This window comes from Nannobrachium achirus, assembly GCF_963921795.1.
Source record: "Nannobrachium achirus genome assembly, chromosome: 7".
Lineage (NCBI taxonomy): Eukaryota > Metazoa > Chordata > Actinopteri > Myctophiformes > Myctophidae > Nannobrachium > Nannobrachium achirus.
Window position 1 is genome coordinate 54,440,206 of NC_137816.1, and position 18,967 is coordinate 54,459,172.

Genomic DNA, 18,967 nt, shown 5'->3' on the forward strand with positions numbered 1-18,967 from the left:
CTGCCCCTGCCCCCTGCCCAGCCTCCCTCTGTCTGGTCATTTTTCCTGAAGTCATTCATTCAGTCATTCTCCCATTATTCATTCATCCAATGTTAAAACCACTTAATGTAAATAAATTCCTTTTCTTTGCGCCATAAAACCGTGTTTTGTTACTCCTTGTGCCCTAGACTCTTAGCAGGGCCGTCGTAACCCTGCACACCCCCCACCCCACACACACACACACTCCCCCTGCATTGTTTTTTTCTTTTAAACAGAGAAACAAAGAGCCTAGACCAAGCACATAAAAAAGGGCATATTTATTTAAAGCACTTACATAGAAAAATATGATTGATTTGAGTCAACAATAATAAATAGAGTGCCCAGCTATCCCCAGGCCCCAATGGTACGTACAACGGTACAATCAATATCCTTTTTTTCTCTCTCTTTTCTTCTCCTTTCTTCCACAATACAGCAAAGGCACTAGCATTTACCGCAATCAGCACAGTCAATGGAGGGGACAGGGATGGGGGGCGGGGGAGTGTGCAGGAGACACAGGGGGTTCGACCGACCGCATGAACCCGTCACCCTATCTCGCTCTCTCTGCACACACCTCACCAGATTCAGACGCCTTGAACACAGATACTTGGTACTTGGCACTCCACATACCCCCCTATTCCTTCACTACGCTCACATTAACTCTGACAAGAGTTAAATGAACACTCCGGATTCTACTGTGTACGTGTGTATAAAATCTACTTGAAATGGCCCTTTGTGTGGGAAAATCTCGCTCTTTCCAACGACCATCATTTCGGCAACAGAGCGTCGGGAGGGTTAGCGACTCACCCCACGGAGGTTAGGGTTAGGGTAAGGGTTAGGTTTGGGTGTCGAAAAGATGACACGTAGAAACAGTGAAACGCTCCCCAACTGGACTGTTGTCGATAGATGTGTCAAGGGTGAAAAAAAATCTTTAAAAAAAAAAATCTTTTTGTTTGGAATGGCGAAAAAGATCACGAGCTCTTAAAAGAAAACAAATAAAATGTAATGAACTAAAATGTATCCAGGAGATCATAGCAGTAGATGGCACGTATATACTGTATATCCAGTGGTTCAGACTATTTTTTGGACGTTATGGCACAAAGAAAGAACTCTTTCTCGACAGTGAGTAACCTTAAGCAACAGCCGGCCCATCACAGACTTGCCAGGGAAGCTAGGTTGAATACTTCAGACTGGTTCGTGTTAATTGCAGTCTCTTCATATCAGGTGATATCAGATGTGAAATGGTGTTGACGGACGATGGCGCGCTTGGCGAGTCCGAGACGTTTGTGTGCTTCAGAAGGGTGGGTGATTAAAACAAATCTGTGTGGGGGGAAGATTACATACATAGTGCAACTCTTCAAATGCAAGCAAATATACATGTGATCTGGTGACACGGGGTCAAGCGAGAAGAATGTTATGTAATGACATGCCAAGTGACGTGCGCACACTCATGTACATTCATGACACACACAATCACTCTCACACACACACATATGCACGCTGACAACGCACGCGTCTGCATTAACGACACAAGCACACACTCGTGCACGCACACACACACACACACACACACACACACACACACACACACACACACACACACACACACACACACACACACACACACACACACACACACACACACACACACACACACACACACACACACACACACACACACACAAAACAACCAATCCCTCAAGCCCCACAGGAAATTATCCCCAATTTTTCAAACTGGGATATTATATATTTTCTGTAAAAGAAAAATAGAATAATAATGTAAATCTTTTGTGCCACTGTTTTGTGTACCGTGTACATTATTCATTGGTAATCATTTACACAGAGGAAAAGCAAAAATAAAATATTAAATATCATTATAAGGCTTGAATGTTTCTCTAATTCCACTGGCGTTAATGCATCTGATTGAAACCGGATTCCCTTTTAATGCGAGAATCTATACTTTTTCCCCCAAAAAGGACACAGGAAGGTCCCAGGTGTTTTTCATTTCCTTGAGCGCCAAGATTTGGGCATCCGTTGAGGACGGATTGTTTAAAAAGGAAATAAAAATAAAAAGTGTCATGGAGGGGAAAGCCCTGATTGTCAGAACACATCATAACTAAATGGTTGTCCTCATCCACAGTCTTAAAGCTTATTCCCATTAGCATCCACTCTGAACAATCATTCATTTAATTGTTTTTGTTTTCTTCTTCTTCACGTTCACAGTCCACCTTACAAAGTGGAGGTGTCTTGCTTCTTCTTGTGAAACACAGGAGCCCTCCTCCTCGAGACAGTTTGTGAGGGCCGTAAAGCGCCTGTAAAGCTTATATTTGTCATAGAAACACTCAGGAATTGATCCATGTCATCCACGTTTCACTTACATCCCTAGTAAGAACTCATCCTGTCAAGCCAAAAGCACACAGGCTTTTAGGCGGAGGGTATAGCGCCTGTTCAGAGGAGAATCCTGGTTTTAGATGTTCCTCTGGGCAGTGAGGTACTTGAGGGCGGCGGAGCCGTACTTTCTGGACAGGTCTTGATGGAACTCCTCCTTTAGCGTGGCCAGGCAATTGCGGTAACCGGGGCTGGAGCGGAATTTGGAGATGTCGAAGCTGGGAGCGTGAGGCATGTGGATCATGAACGCGTTGGGCAGCACCAGGAGGTCGTATTCCTGCAGGGGCAAAGCAAGAAAGAATAATATTAGAGTGAGATGTGTGTGATACAGAAGGAAATGAGTTGTTTTAATTGTTTCTTTTAGACTTGATCTCACATGATTACTTGACTGTTGAAATTCTGTAATTAATGGCCATATACCGGTATCAAAAGAAAATGTTGTTGTTGTTTTAACTAAAAGAGCTTTTGAAGTGGCAAACACGATGCACACTAAAGTTGTGTTATATAAAATACATTTGATATTTCATTTGAAGCCAAATCAAACTAGTAATACTAACAATGACCACTAAAAATCTGAAAGTGTTTACATTGTTTCAGCTCTTTTTGGCTTAAAACCTAATAATGTTGCAATATTGGTGCAGTTTAACATTTCTATAGGTCACCAATTATCGTGTGACACAGCTTTTCATGGTAACTGCAGGCCATCTTCTTTGCAAGACATTTAGACCGGGAACGCATTATTTTATGCTTTAACTATTAAAAAATAGCAGATCTACAAGCTCACAGCACGGCGTGAGCTTGTAGATCTGCTATTTTTTGGAAAATCGTGAAAAAATCATCAAGTCTTTGAATATTTTGACCCGATTCTATAAGTGTCTTCTAAATCCTTGAAAAACCTGTTTCTACGCCAGTGATGCTCAAACGTTTCCCCCCAAAATGATAAGTATTTGGCTACAGACCCCCATCTCAAAATATTTAGTTCCAGGGACACCCCAGAAGAAGAATTTGAGTTACAAATATTCACGACTTTTCAAAAATAGCATATCTATAAGCTCGCAGCGCAGCACTCTGTGCCACGCTGTGAGCTTGTATATCGGCTATTTTTTAATAGTTATAGCATAAAACAATGGTTAAAGTAATAATGTACCTGTGCATCCAGCTCCATAATGTGAGACACCTTGTTCCAGCCAAAGCCCACAAATCGTTGGTCATACTCCGGACAGTCCTTTCTCACTAGAACGTAGGGCTCAAAATCAGACTCCCACTCCACTTTATATGGTGTAGTGGCCGTCCGCCATTTGGCGTAATCGGTAGGCGCGTGTCCCTTGGTCCAGACATGATACCTATACAGGAAGGGAGATGGTTTAAATATATCTGAACTAAAACACTGCATATTTTCCCTAATGTTTTCTATTATTAATTAATGCCAACAGTTCAAAGAAGTGCTATCTATCCATTAGTGTTGTGATTATCTCCAGTAAGTACCTGAAGGTGTAGAGGGTCCCCATGTCCAGCATGGAGAGCAGCTCGGCTTTGGATTTGGGGAAGGACAGGCGGTAGCGCAGCGTCTCAAACGCTGGCACCACCAGAGCCTTCTTAGTGTTGGCCATGTCCAGCTGCACCACAGACCTCCTGTGTACACAGAGGAACCAGGGAGACGTTAACAATTCGCTCCCAGAGACGGCTAAACGCACGGAATTTCTGTGCGGCGGCACCGAGCGCCAGCGTCAGGGAGGCACCAGACGACAGGGCAAAAGTGAAAGAAGAATCGTGAATAGAATACTTATCGCAGAAAGAGTGTTGAAATATTGAAACAATGGCTGCTGAAGCGCAAACATCCTTTCAACTGAGTGTACGTGTAAGTTGCAAAATAGTAAGTTTAAGTTGCAAAAAGTGTAAATTAATTAATTTAACTTGAATTAAAGTCGTGGAGTATGTGTCTTTTAACGCCACCCACGGGATGGATAGATAAAGGATGGATAATATTCTATGAATTTTCAAAGGTACGTGTAAACACTTGCTGGCAAGGGCAGAGCAGACGATGAATTAGCTTAGCCTACATCTGGCAGTCAAAGTAAAGAAAAAACAGTGAAAATTGCAGATTGTCAGTGTGACACAGTGTTGCAATGCAACACGTTGGGACCTTGTAGATTGGTTATTCTCACTATATTTGAATTAGGGCTTGAGAGGTTAATTAATATTGTCATTTTTTTTCCTTTCCTAGAAATGCAGTAGAGACAAAAGTACATATTGGTCTTTGAGTGAAAACCTCCGCCAAAGTACATTTTGCTTTAAGCCTTCCATTGAATTCTAACTTTGACAAACTCTGTAACCATTGATAAATACAATTTGACACTTTGTAAAGAGCTCACCTGAGGTACTCGTACAGGCCATACATGGGCAAGAAGTCGACGTCGGTGAGGAAGACGTAGGGCGTGTTGGCGTTCCTCAGGGCCACGTTCCTCAGCAGGTTGACGGGGTAGAACTGGCCCTCCTTGTAGACCATGTGGTAGCCCACGTTCTTGCGGTTCTTCAGGACTTCGGAGGCCTGGGCGTAGCGCAGGAACTGCTGGGCCTCGGCGTCCGACATGTAGAGCGCCAGGCTGATGGGGCCCTCCCAGTGCTTACAGATGGCCTCCAGCATCTGGAGCCTAGCAGCCGGCAGGAGATGAGACGTACAATGATGCATTATTGATGGTGGGGAAGAAATAATGGCAATGATGATACTTAAGAGTATAATTGATGGTACTCCACAAGGCCAGCTCAGTGGCCTTGTGTTTAGAGTGTCCGCCCTGAGTAGTCTCGCGTGGCCAGACTGTTGACTCCCAGGATTTGCAAATGCTCCCGTCATACAGTCTGGGCCGGGGCGACGGAGGTCTTATGATGAGTATCCGGATAAAACGGAAGTGAAGCCTCTGTTTCGTTTTTAACATCGCGGCAGTGTTAATTTTTTCAGAGATTTTTGATTTAGTCTTAGTCTTAAGGCTAAATTATACAATTTAGTCTTAGTCCGGTTTAGTCTTCTGAAATAGTTTAGTCTTCTGAAATAGTTTAGTCTTCTGAAATAGTTTTAGTTTAGTCTAGTCTAGTCGAGCTCTGCAAAAAAAATGTGAATTGAATCCAGTGCATGGCGGAGGATAATTTCACAATGAATTTAAATCTCCATGATATGATTATTGCAAGTGTTTTTTTTATAACGATAAATGATAATAACGATCATCGTCCCTAGCCTGTACGCAGGAAGACTAGTCTTGCGTAGCCAGACAACTATTCCACAATCTCCGAATGCTATATAGTCTGGAACTACAGCTCCCAAAAGGCGAGTAACGGAAGTAGTCACTGCTGCACTGAACTGTATTCCCATTGGAAACATAACAGAAGCACGCCGTTTGGTATGGTTAACTGTTGAGGGGAAGTTAACATCTAGTATTATAAGAATTTCTAGAAATGCATTAATTGAGGGGAAGCCAGATTTCTTCAGAGATCAATTGAATGCAGGTTATCAAACCAGACAGGTAAGCTCAGGGTATTTGGAACTTCCAAAACCAAATTCAGAAATATTTAAAAGAGCTGTTATTTATAGAGCCATCCAACAATGGAACTCATTATCTGTCAATATGAAACAAATCAAAAGTAAGTACTTATTCAAAAGAACTATTGAACAAACATTAATGAGAGAGACAACACACTTTGAATAATCAACATGTTTTTTGTACATTTTCTTGTATTATTTTATATTTGTATTTTAATGTATTTTAGATTAAGACTGACGAGTGTCAGTTGTTGTTTGTATGAATATTGTATGTTTATGTTGTGATGTTTTATGTGGACCCCAGGAAGACTAGCAACCGCGGCAGCGGAAGCTAATGGGGAGGATAAAGAAAGAATAAAGAAGCACACTAGCACAGACAGAGTCATTCGAGCGGCATATTCTTGTTATGCGTGTATATTTTAAGAAAACATTTGAAAACATCACGGAAGTAACACCAACAACACCAGAGAAAGACCAAATAACGCCCCCAAAGATATTGAAAGAAGACGTAACGCTTCCAGTAGGACTTGTTACCGCTACAACAAGGGAGCGGGTGCGCCACATCCTACTCATGATCAGACTTCCGTTGCTCCAGACTGTATGACGGGAGCATTTGCAAATTGTGGGAGTCAACAGTCTGCCCATGCCAGACTACAGGGAGACGACAGCGACGGCTGCTACCTGTCCATAGAGAGCTGAGCGACCAGTGTGACATCGTGGCTGTCCCCGGTGGGAGTGTACTCGTACTGCAGGAAGTAAAGGTGCACGCGGTGCACCGTGATTCGCTCGCGCCGGAAGTCGTAGCATTGGTCGTCCTCGTCCAGGTCCTCCAGCGCCCCCTGCAGCTGAGAAGGAGAAATTAATTATAATTAATAAAATATTTTAATTGGATCTGGAATCTCTCCTCTCTGCCCCACTACTCACGGGCTCTTCAGTGTCAATGGCAGAAATATCATTACATTCATACAAAAACTGAAAATCACACCCATGTGAAGTGAGCATTGCTCACTTCAAACTAGAAAATACTGTTGCTGAAGAAACAGTGTGGGTTTGAGTAGCACGCTAAGTACAGTATGATGATGTGTAGATATTTGCTCATCATTATATTGTCCAGTCAGAAAAGGGACATGCGGATAGGGACATAAAACATCAGTATTTGATACAATGGGAAAGCACTGCATAGGCCTATATATACACACAAAGTCACATATTGGAGTGGCTAGCACCGCTCAAAAAACAGAATAGCACCGCTCAAAAAACAGCATAGCACCGCTCAAAAAACAGCATAGCCATATATCATATGTCAAGATACGTAGTTGTGGGCTCGCTTCAGCGAGCACCCACTACTTGCCCCCAATTTGTATTTATTCTTCTTTTATTCCGCCACTTTTTTTGTCAACCTTCTACTACTAGAAATGTAAAGTTCTTATTGCTTTGTTGTATTGTATTTTTCAAAATTTTTAACTTTGAGATTTTTGAAAAGAAAAGAAAAAAAAGAAAAGAAAAGAAAACTGTATTGTATTTTTCAAATTTGTAAACTTTGAGATTTTTGAAAAGAAAAGAAAAGAAAAGAAAAGAAAAGAAAAGAAAAGAAAAGAAAAGAAAACTGTTTCCCAGTGGATTCCTCTGGGAAATGAATTCTGTCTTACCATATTACTGCTTGGGCTTGAGCTGAATCGAAAGTCCGTCTGAGGAGGGATGTGTAAATGTTTTATTGTAGGTCATAATATACTTTGTGCGTGTTTTCAGCGAGCCCACACAGTTGCTGCAGGGACTGCTTTTCTAGTTTGGACAATATTACCCATACAGAAAACTACAATCTAATTCCACAAACATTTGCAAATGATATCAGTGCAGACAGAGGCCAACGTGTACCTTCAGGCTCTGTGCTGTGGCCTGGCTGGGACAGCCAAACAGCTCTCTTCTCAGCAGGTTGCCATCATACTCCAAGAAGGTCAGGTAGAGGTTCCTGAAGAACTCCACATGCTTGTTTTTGACTCGGAGCTTCTTGGGAGAGTTCCAGTGGATCACCTTAAACAAGAGGTCAAAGCAAACCATGAATTGACGTTTTTCATCATACTGGGACCTCAAATAATACAGTTTTTATCCTATTAGGACCTCAAGTATTGCTGGGTTCTATCCTACTCCTAGTAGGATACTGTTGGTTTTCTGTCCTTCTAGGACCCCTGATACTGCTGGTTTTCTAACTAACCTACCAAGAAGCAAATTGTATTCACTTGGTGTCCTTGTCATTATAGCTTTAAGACCACAGATGTGTGACAGCCCTGCCCATCCATGACAGACTTAGAACACCAGGTGATTGCAGTTGTTGACTCAAGGGGGGTCATTGGCTTGAAGGCTTGAAGAAGCCGGCAGAAATAGCACACTCTTTCTTATGGACATTGTTGGCTCTGTAGCTCTGAACGTTGATTTTCGTCATAGTTTTATTCGACGAAATCAAGGTGGGCTTATTTTCTTATGATATTTAGTCGACTAAAATTAGACTAAAACTAATACTTTTCAGGTGACTAAATTATGACTAAAACTAAATTACATTTTATTTAAAAGACTATGACTAAAACTAAATCAAAATTTGCTGTCAGAAACAACACTGGTTCAGAGCACCCACCTTGAGGTCGGACACCTCTGTGTAACACTGTTCAGAGCGTGTGTGGTCAGACAGCTGGACGTTCCAGAAGCAAGGCAGCTGGTGCACCAGGACCGGGTTCTGCTTGATGAAGGCGTTGAAGATGTCCTGCAGACAACACACCTTAGGTTAGCTTTTACTTTCATATTTACTTATACTAGTGTTTTAACCTATTTAGACCTGAGGACCTGATTCTATGTCTTCTAAATCCTAACAGTTTGGCCACAGACTCCCCATCTCAATATATTTCGTTCCAGTGACCCCCAAAGCAAAGATTTTAGTTACAAATGTTTGCTGTAAAAGATTTGCAAAACATTTTCATTGTTTTTTTTTTTTTGTTTTTTTTTCTAAAATAGCAGATCTTCAAGCTCATGAGCTTGTAGATCTTCTATTTTTTAATAGCTAAAGTATAAAACAAGTGGTTGAGATGTAAATGGCTTAATGGGCACAACAAAAAAACATATTTCATATTTTGGTTTGAAATAAATAAATATATGTATCCACAAGTTTCCGCGGGAGTTTACTGGAGACTATCAGGACCAAACTTCCGGGTTTAACAGCAGACATACAAGCTCACGTCGCGTCGCAGATGCAACCCGTTGTGAGCTTGTAAATCGGCGGCGGAAGCTCGGTGCAGACGTTTGCGCAATGCACTATGGGGCGTAGGAAACTCGTGGATACATTTGAATGTCTTCATTGCCTTGAGAAACATTTAACAAATATTACAACTGTTTCAATGTGTATCTTTAATATTTTCAACATATTGAATGTTGGAAGTATTCAATTCTTGTTTTAGTCAGGAACATTCACGAATACAGTTAATCTTTGCGTTTAAAGGGCTCCGCGTTCTGAGATAAACTAACGCTGACGCTTCATTTTGTCTGCTTTTTTTATGTTTTTACATATTTTCCCTGAATGTCTCACCTGGTCGGCGAGGGACGTACTGAGCATGCTCATTAGCTCCCTCTCTGCAGTCAGTCTCCACATCTGTTCCCAACCCATCCGACGCAGACGCTCCAGATACAGCAGGATGACACCTGAACACACCATCATTCATTTAATACAGCAGGATGACACCTGAACACACCATCATTCATTTAATACAGCAGGATGACACCTGAACACACCATCATTCATTTAATACAGCAGGATGACACCTGAACGCACCATCATTCATTTAATACAGCAGGATGACACCTGAACACACCATCATTCATTTAATACAGCAGGATGACACCTGAACACACCATCATTCATTTAATACAGCAGGATGACACCTGAACACACCATCATTCATTTAATACAGCAGGATGACACCTGAACACACCATCATTCATTTAATACAGCAGGATGACACCTGAACACACCATCATTCACAAAACCATCATTTAATTTCTGTCATTTTAAGTAGATTAATATTAAATATTATTGTGATCTCCATCAGGAGATCTTATATTTGCCCCTGCATTTGTGTCTGTCTGTCTGTCTGTCTGTCTGTCTGTCTGTCTGTCTGTCTGTCTGTCTGTCTGTCTGTCTGTCTGTCTGTCTGTAATCTCTCTAACTAACTGTGTCTGTCTGTAGCTAATCTCTCTAACTAACTGTGTGTGTCTGTAGCTAATCTCTCTAACTAACTGGACCAATAAGCCTCATCTTTCTTTCAATTCCCAAATACATTTTTAAAAATCTGTCAATGACGACTGTGTCATTTCAAATCTAATTTAGAGTGGACCTAGTCTATAGAAATATTATATGTGATCGCATGTCTGGTCATCTTTCAACCACTGTTGTAATTGTCCTTTGAAGGCTGAGACAGATTCTCACTGAGAATGTCGGGCTCTCTCTTAGGGTAACTGGGAGACGGTACCAGTCCGACCAAGTAATTAGTCAATTGGTAGCAATCTGTCTCTCAGGCGTATGGAATCCACACTTGCATTGTAGTTGATAAAATACATGTAATGTCTCACTCTCACATGCATGTCTCTTCCAAACATAGCGCCTACTGATGCACCCATTTACACAGAGAGATAGAGAGAGGGAGAGAGGATGTCTGCCTTACCAGTGTTGAAGCCTCGTCCCAGAGCAGGCCATGGCTTGTGGTTTTTCCACAGGTTCCCCAGGTACCAATCACTCTGGTTCTCTACCAGGCCTATCACCTGCTTGTCTGCAATAATATGACATCAATAAAAATGTGAAATAATAAGTTCATATAAGGCATATCAATTATCTATAGAGCAAAATGTTATTTTTAAATATATATAAACAAATCGCCCCTGAAACATTACTAAAATATATGTTTAATATAGTTTTTTTTAGGATATACAGATCCATCTTAAAAAATAGAATATTGTGTAAAAAAGCATTGCAGATGCCATAGCACACCAAATCATAACTGACACAGAGGAAACTTCCCACTGGACTTCAGACTCTGACTTCAGAAGGTCGACATTTCTCTATTATAAATCCTTGTTTTGAGCAGTCTCGTGTAATATTGTAATATTTTGAAATATGGACTTTTGATATTCATGAGCTGTATGCCATAAACATTCAACATATTAACGCATTTTCTGTTATAATTCACTGCATGTGCAATGCATCTAGAATATATGAAAGTTTCAAGAAATGTATGAAAGTTTCAAGAATATTTGCTTTTACACAATTTCTTTTAGATGGATCTGTATGTCCAAGTCATTTACCAGTGAATTTGGTGAAGATGCCCCAGAGCTCTGCGATGTCGGTGGCGAAGGTGATGTCTGTGTCCAGGACGATGACCTTTGACAGGTTGGAGGGCAACGCTTTGGTGAGAGTCAGCTTCATCAGTCCGTAGATCCCAGAGTAGTGCTTGTTGGGGATCCATGACACCTCGGACTACAAACAGACACGGGGAGAAGAAATACACATTCTCTCACTGTTAAAACCCTTTAAGACCTGGAATTATTTTAGACTTTAGCTATTGACAAATAGCAGATATACAAGCTCACAGTGCGGAATCTTTAAAGCGAACATTTTGTAACTCAAATTTTCCTTCTAGGTGGTCCCTGGAACAACATGTTTAGAGATGGGGGTCCGTGGCCAAATACATATCACTTTGGGGGTCCTTGACATGAAAAGGTTTGAGCATGCACTGACAAAGAAACTGCTATTGTAAGTCGCTTTGGATTAAAAGCGTCTGCTAAATGCCTAAACTGTAAACTGTATAGAATCTGGTCAAAGACTTGCACACATTTTCACAGCAGATCTACAAGCTCGCAGCGTGGCACTATAGGTGCCACGCTGTGAGCTTGTATATCTGCTATTTTGTAATAGTTAAAGCATAAAATAATGTGTAAAGTAATAATGTGTTACAAATCTTAATGGGCTTATAATAAAAAAAGTAAAAGGCAATATATTTGGCATGTTATTTTAAGGAATAGTGGAAAGGTGGATAATGTTCAAACAGGCAGCATACCACCCTCAACAGCTTAGGAAGCAACTGCTGCCCTGGACGCTCAAGTAACAGTATACTTTGAGAGTGTTTAAAAACAGTGGCTGTAACTAATATTTGAATTAGATCATGTTGAAAGGTAGGTCTTTTCCATTAACAGGGCAATCATTTGGCTTCAGACAACTTCAGGCGATCATGCTACACAAGCTGTATGAAGTAATTTAATGCTCATTTTGGTTTATAATGAGAGCACTTTCATTTGTAAGTGAAACCCTTTGACTCACATTCTGTGCTGTAGTGACAATTATCCCCCGAAATGTTTATTCATGTAAACCAAGGCCAAGCAATACCACAAAAACACCACTGATTTCCATTATTCTGGGTCGGCATTGCGAGCCAGCCTTAAACTTGCTGGCTCGCGCTAAATGTCTTTTTCAACGTGAATGGGCAAATGGTGCTTGTGTTAATTAATTAGCTCTCTCGGTTCATTGTAATTGGATCTGCATTAAGTGCATCATCTGCAAGCATAATCAGCTCAGATGCCGGCATGTGTTCTCTTCCGTTCATTCATGGATGGAGTGCGAAGGAAGAGTGCCGTTCCTACCGCGTGGGTTGAGACATTTGAGGAGCACAAAGGACTATTGTTCACAGTGAGCGACTGTGAGGGAAGAGAATGTGATGATGCGACACAGGCAGAGCCAGTGACTCTGAACGAAGGAGGCGGAGGAGAGGAGGTACAGGTTGGTGTGCCAGAGAGAGAGAGAAACCTCTGTCAGAATCACAAGACTTCTGTCTGACACTGGAGCCCATTCTAGCGATGGGAGAAGTGACACATAACACACTGTCGGGCGGAGTGCATACGTGAGTGAGTTTGTGCACACACATGCACATGTGGGATAAATCCGCACACATGCATACTCAGATGTACATGTGAGATTACAGTATGTCACGCATATTCACAGCCAGTTCCCTGATGACTCTGCGTGCCAGTCACTTTGAGAGTGCATTATATTTAATATTAACTGCACAACTTGACTTGTTCTAAATAAGTCAATTTCATCTCCTCAGCATTTTTGCAGACACAGATACTTCTGAACATGCACTGAATTACATTTGTGCGTGCACTCGTGCACAAACGGCCCCTGACGGCATCACTTTTTTAGATTTTCGTTCTCCTGTATTTGCACTTTCATGTCCTCACACCCTCTTGTTTCTCTGTAAAGTATGCTCAGATCAACCTGCATTGGCTGCAGGAACTCTGAAGAAAATGTGTCCCACCCAAAATATTTCAGGCTTTTCCCCCCTTTGATATGGTACATTTTCCTGTCAAATAATCTTAATCAGTTCAACAGAAAGAGCAAAAATCTGTGGTGCCCCAAAAAATGGCGTTACACTTATTAGGTTAGTATTAGAACAAGAGGGCCCTCGAGAGTTCCTTGGACCAGTGGTTCTCAAACTTTTTGGATTCAGGTCACCCCTGTAAATAACTTTTCCATTCAGGGCACCCCTGAATTACACTGTTCATTTTTAGTATATTATATCATATTATTCTATGTAAATAAATCCCCCTAAGATACAGTATATTACCAGGACAACTTGAGAGAATATCCGTTTCCATTATAGAACAGACTGAAAATAAGGTTATACTTGGACCCTCTATGGTTAAATGTGAGCTTGTAGATCTGCTATTTTTGGTGAAGAGAGTTGGTGTAGATTGAAAAATAGTAAGTACAGTGCAACTCAGGTAACTATGTTTTATTAAGGTCTAGGTGGTTAAACTGAAGTGATTGATGAATTCCAAATATTATCTGATTATTCTGCGGTACCCCTGGACTTGTGTCAAGGCACCCTAGGGTGCCACGGCGCCCACTTTGAAAATCCCTGCCTTAGACGACGCGCCGGGGCCTCACCTTGAGTTCATCTGCGTCGTAGAAGCTGACCTGCACAGAGGGAACCATCCAGGACTCAAACAGGGAGCTCAGGATGCGGTGAGCCACCGTGTCCGTGATGAAGTGGAAGTGGAGCGGGTTTCTCCTGAAGGACGGAGAAGGGCAGTGGGAGAAGGAGAGGGACAAAGAAAGAATAGGAAGTAACAGAAGGATGGAGGGGATGGATGAAATATAGAGGAAGATGGACCGAAATTAACAGAAGGAGAGAAAGGGAGAAAAATAAGTGTGTGCAGAATTAGTGTATGTATGGTTTCAGCTGCTGTTTTGATTAGGGATGGAACGTTAAGCAATATAATCGTTTATCGTGATAAAAAAAAAACACTAACGATAATCATATCGCGGAGATTTAATTCATCGTGATATCGTCCTCCGTCATGCACTGGGATCAATTCACCTTTTATTTGCCGAGCTGCATATCCGGTACAAGTTAAACCCTCTATAACATTGGTAAAAGGTACTTATAATATACATACTTGATACAGTCTTTTTTCACTGTATCAAATGTATTTGCCAAAAAATAGCAGATCGTAGATCGGCTATTTTTTGGCAAATGCTCCGCCTCAGGATAATGGATTTTGATTATCGCCAGAATATCGTAAATCGATTTCTTTTGTCACAATAATCGTGATATGAAATTTTCCTATCGTCCCATCCCTGGTTTTGATACAAACTCAAGTCAAGCGATTCCAATTATGAAGGTCTTTCTACTTAAATAAAACCGATATGAATGAAACCCGAGAAGGCAAGAGTCATGTACAATTTCTTTAGCCACTTGAACCCTAAACATTGTTGACCGGATTTCCCCAAGGAAAACAGGAAAACAATCTACAAGCTAGCACGGTCAAAACAAACTTCTGCAAAAAGGTTCGCCCCAGAATAGCGACTCAAGGATTTGTATGATGTATCCACAACTTTCCAACATCCCATCGTGCATTGCGCAGAAGTTGCACGGAGCTTCCGGCGCCGCAGCCGAGTGTGATCTACAAGCTCACAGCGGTTGCATCTGCGACGCGACGCGACGTGAGCTTGTATGTCTGCTGTTTACCGGAAGTGTCCTACACATAATGCTCCAGTAAATGTTCGCGGAAACAGGTGGATATGATTTTTCACTATTATTTCAATACACAGTTTCTGTTACAACGTATGAAGCATTTCATGTTTCCGTATAGGTGGGGAGAGGTGCATGTCTGATGAGTGGGCTCACCTGTGGAAGAGGATAGACTTGACCAGAGTGACCACGTCTCGGCTGGCGTTGTGACCGGCACACACACACGCTACGTGGATCAACTGCACAGACAGAGGAAGACACAAGTGGTGTGTTAGGATTTGTCTTTGTACAACCAGGTCCTCAGTAGTGATAGAGTAGAGATTTGAACATAATACCACATGGTATGTGCACAGCCAATTAGTTTTCCCCAAGGGCCGAATTATGTCTAGGGTACCAAGCCGAGGGCCACAACATTGCAGGGGGCGACGGTGGCGTTCCCGCTACTCCAGCGACAGTTCAGATATCGTCGTTGTCGGGTGAAAATCTTGTATGTCCAAAACCGTTCGTTTTGCATTTATCATTTTAAAAATGATTTAAACTAGTGAAAACAGCCGATCTAAAGCACACAACGCCTCGCGATGCGAGGCGTTGTGTGATATACTAGTGTTGTTGCTGCTCTTATACCACCATTATTACTGGGGTTGGTGTGGTCCTGACAGTAGCCCCCCGCGGGCCGCAAATGGCCTGCGGGCCGCCTATTGGGGAACCCTGGTGTACAGTATGTGCACCAACTACTGTGATGGCCGCCCTCTCACTCACCTCACACTTCTGGACGGTGGGCGAGCGGGGGGAACACTCCGTGTGGTTGTTCCTCTCCTCGGCCGTGTTCTCAGCGTCCTCCGGCCCCGTGTCGGCCGACGCCCCCCACTGCTGGTTGCCGTAGTTGCCGTTGTCGGGCGGCTGGGCGGCGGCGGTGCCCTGCTGCGATTGGCTGAGCTGCAGGCGTATCTGGCGGTTCTCCTCCTCCACCTCTCGCACCCGGGACTCCAGGACGGCGCGCTCCAGGACCCCCGGCGACGGGGAGTCGGCCAGACACGGCGCCAGGAGGAGCGATCGGCCGTCTGGATCGAGAAGAGAGAGAGAGAGAGAGAGAGAGAGAGAGAGACTAGTTAGGGTGGATAATAATAATCTCTATCCCATTAAAACATTATTTTATGCTTTAATTGTAAAAAAAGAAAAGCTCAGCTGAGAGTTTGTAGATCTGCAATTTCTTTTAAAATTGTGGACATTTTTGCAAATCTTTGAGTATATATTTTTCAGAGCAAACTTTTGTAACTCAAATCCCTGCTTTTGGGGGGTCCCTGGAACAACATATTTTGAGATGGGGGTCCACGGCCAAATACATGTAATTGTGTGTGTGTGTGTGGGGGGGGGGGGGGGGGGGGTCCTTGACATGAAAAGGTTTGAGAACCACTGATTTAGAAGAAGGATTTAGAAGACATTTATAGAGTCGGATGAAAATGCGCTGTGAGCTTGTGTATCTGCTATTTTTTAATAGTTAAAACATAAAATAATGGTTAAACAACATCACAAAGACTAAACATGAGGTCTCCAGTCTCCCCACTGTGCACAGAAAACCATCCTCTCTACGGGGACGGGGCAGTTTGTTTAGTGCAGCGATGGCTGAGGGGACAAAACTCCTGCTGAAACAAACATTTTTCCACTTCAGGGTTCTGTGTCTTCGCCCCGACGGCATGAGGTCGTAGTAGCGATACAGAGGATGATCAGTGTCATCTGTTATTGTCTCTTGTTATAGCTGTTGTTTTATGTATTAGGGCAGGGGTCTTCAACGTTTTCAGGCCAGGGACCCTTTAGCTGCGAGAGAGATGAAGCAGGGACCACCTCTACATATTGTATAAATGATTGATGCAGATTTTCATCAATTTCACAGATAGATTCATAGACTTGTTTGACACCACTGTCATCAGTCTATGTTGGATTTGTGTTTTTAGTTAACTTGACCTTTCACTCTGTACATGGTCTGCTCTTTTTTACCTCAACACCAAACCTATTTGCCGACAATAGCCGATCTAAAGCTCTCAACTGAGAGCTTGTAGATCTGCTATTTTTGGCAAATTTCTCCTCAGAATAGGGATGCGAGGGTTCAAGTTGTTCATTTAAAAGAATGACCCTATCACAAAGATTTGGCAGCCCCCCTGTAGTAACTCTGAGGACCCTCTATTGAAGACCCCTTCTATTAGGGTTTTGTATGTATTTTAGTGTTTATATGTGTGTTTTTTTAAATGGACCTATGAGGTCTACACAAACAAAGTTGTTGATGATGATGTGGGTGTGGGATGTCTGATGATCTTGGAAGCAATACGGTACGGGTAATACTGCAAGGTTTGTTTCTGTTAGGCATGGACAGTATAGATGGATGGTGTGAGGTTATGGAATCAAAACTGCTATGGTAAATACTGCTTCTGCAGATGGTTGGGATCACCCCAGCACTGAGTGTTTGGTTGTGTTGGACATCAACCAGGCATTGGGCTGTAGCAACACACCAGGGCTTGGGTGTTAGGTCTCACTCGCGGAAACCAGAATACCTCCTAATCTCACTTCACTCCTTCTTCCATTTCACTTTCGCTCTCTTTTCTTTTCTCACCAACAGATCGAGGGCGGGAACATTCCCTAAGTGCCTCACTTCAGCTGTGGGCCAGCTGCTCCTCAGACAGGGAGGGGAGAGAGAGAGAGAGAGAGAGAGAGAGAGAGAGAGAGAGAGAGAGAGAGAGAGTGTGTGTGTGTGTGAGTGTATTCCTGCATACACTTATGTACACTTCTGCTTTGGCAATGTAAATGTATGTTTTCTCATGCCAATAAAGCTCTCTGAATTGAATTGAATTGAATTGAATTGAATTGAATTGAATTGAATTGAATTGAATTGGATTGGACTGAATTGAATTGAAAGAGAGAGCGAGAGAGAGAGAGAGAGATGTTACAGTTATCGTCTTGGTATATAAGATGCAAAAGTCCGAAAAGAGGGCTCCTAATAATTATGTCTGCCGAAACATAAGCGTTCTGGGAACACTAGAAACTGATGATAAATACGTTTGGGGGATTGATTACTGTTCTGAGTACAACAAGTAATAGAGTATAAGGCATGGTGCATACCCACCTGGGATGGTTACAACATTATTATGGCTAACAAGCAAATTATGCAGAATATGAATGGGATTTTTTGCTTTTGGAAATTCCCTGCTGAGCTCCAATAATCTCTGGGTCTTTTGGCTTTGACTACAGATATTCAGTAGGAATTAGGGCTGTCACAATTATGACATTTTACATGACGATTAATTGTCACTCAAATAATTGCGATTAACGATTTAATTGTGTATATGTCGTTGACAATTACATTTCTGTTTGGCTTTTAGGCTTTGAAGTTGCACATGGCAATCATGACAAATAACTTAAATATAAAAATAAATTACTGACATATTTGACAATGTTATACTTAAAAAAGAACATTGATAGTGGAAATAGCATATCTACAAGCTCACAACACCTGTGGGGTACCGCAAGGATCAATATTAGGTCCTAAACTATTCATATTATACATAAATGATATTTGTAAGGTATCAAGCATTCTGAACTGTGTGGTTTTTGCCGACGACACAAACATCCTTTGTGCGGGGGAAAACATTAAACAACTACTGGATGTGGTCTCAGCTGAACTCTACAAACTAAAGCAGTGGTTTGCCTTAAATAAGTTATCTCTGAACCTAAAAAAAACCAAATTCATGATTTTTGGAAATAAAATCATTCCACCAAACACTCCAATTGAACTAAAAATTGACGGTATTCAATTGGAAAGAGTTTACGAAAATATGTTCTTGGGAGTAGTAATAGATCATCAATTAAATTGGAAATCCCATATACAGTATGTGCGGGCAAAAGTGGCAAGGAACGTTGGTGTCTTAGGGAAAACAAGGGACATACTTAATTATACGTCTCTGTTAACCCTGTACAA

The 18,967-nt window shown here is 42.0% G+C and overlaps 1 protein-coding gene across 6 annotated transcripts in view; it reads right to left on the bottom strand.

Moving 5' to 3' along the window:
- Positions 1 to 299: 299 nt before the first annotated feature.
- large2 (LARGE xylosyl- and glucuronyltransferase 2) overlaps positions 300 to 18,967 on the bottom strand; it is a 73,866-nt gene continuing 55,198 nt past the window's right edge. For 5 of the 6 annotated variants that reach the window (XM_080730573.1, XM_080730571.1, XM_080730570.1 and 2 more), the window contains 14 exons: positions 15,760 to 16,061; positions 15,157 to 15,239; positions 13,914 to 14,037; positions 11,276 to 11,447; positions 10,639 to 10,743; positions 9,507 to 9,619; positions 8,565 to 8,690; positions 7,811 to 7,966; positions 7,585 to 7,623; positions 6,617 to 6,780; positions 4,776 to 5,054; positions 3,889 to 4,035; positions 3,551 to 3,746; positions 300 to 2,680 (listed from right to left, as the gene is read on the bottom strand). In XM_080730573.1, coding sequence (XP_080586699.1) covers positions 2,483 to 2,680; positions 3,551 to 3,746; positions 3,889 to 4,035; positions 4,776 to 5,054; positions 6,617 to 6,780; positions 7,585 to 7,623; positions 7,811 to 7,966; positions 8,565 to 8,690; positions 9,507 to 9,619; positions 10,639 to 10,743; positions 11,276 to 11,447; positions 13,914 to 14,037; positions 15,157 to 15,239; positions 15,760 to 16,061 — 2,204 coding nt within the window. In that variant the 3' untranslated portion in view covers positions 300 to 2,482. The remainder of the gene's footprint in view (positions 2,681 to 3,550; positions 3,747 to 3,888; positions 4,036 to 4,775; positions 5,055 to 6,616; positions 6,781 to 7,584; positions 7,624 to 7,810; positions 7,967 to 8,564; positions 8,691 to 9,506; positions 9,620 to 10,638; positions 10,744 to 11,275; positions 11,448 to 13,913; positions 14,038 to 15,156; positions 15,240 to 15,759; positions 16,062 to 18,967) is intronic. The other variant, XR_013962210.1, reaches the window with a different exon arrangement.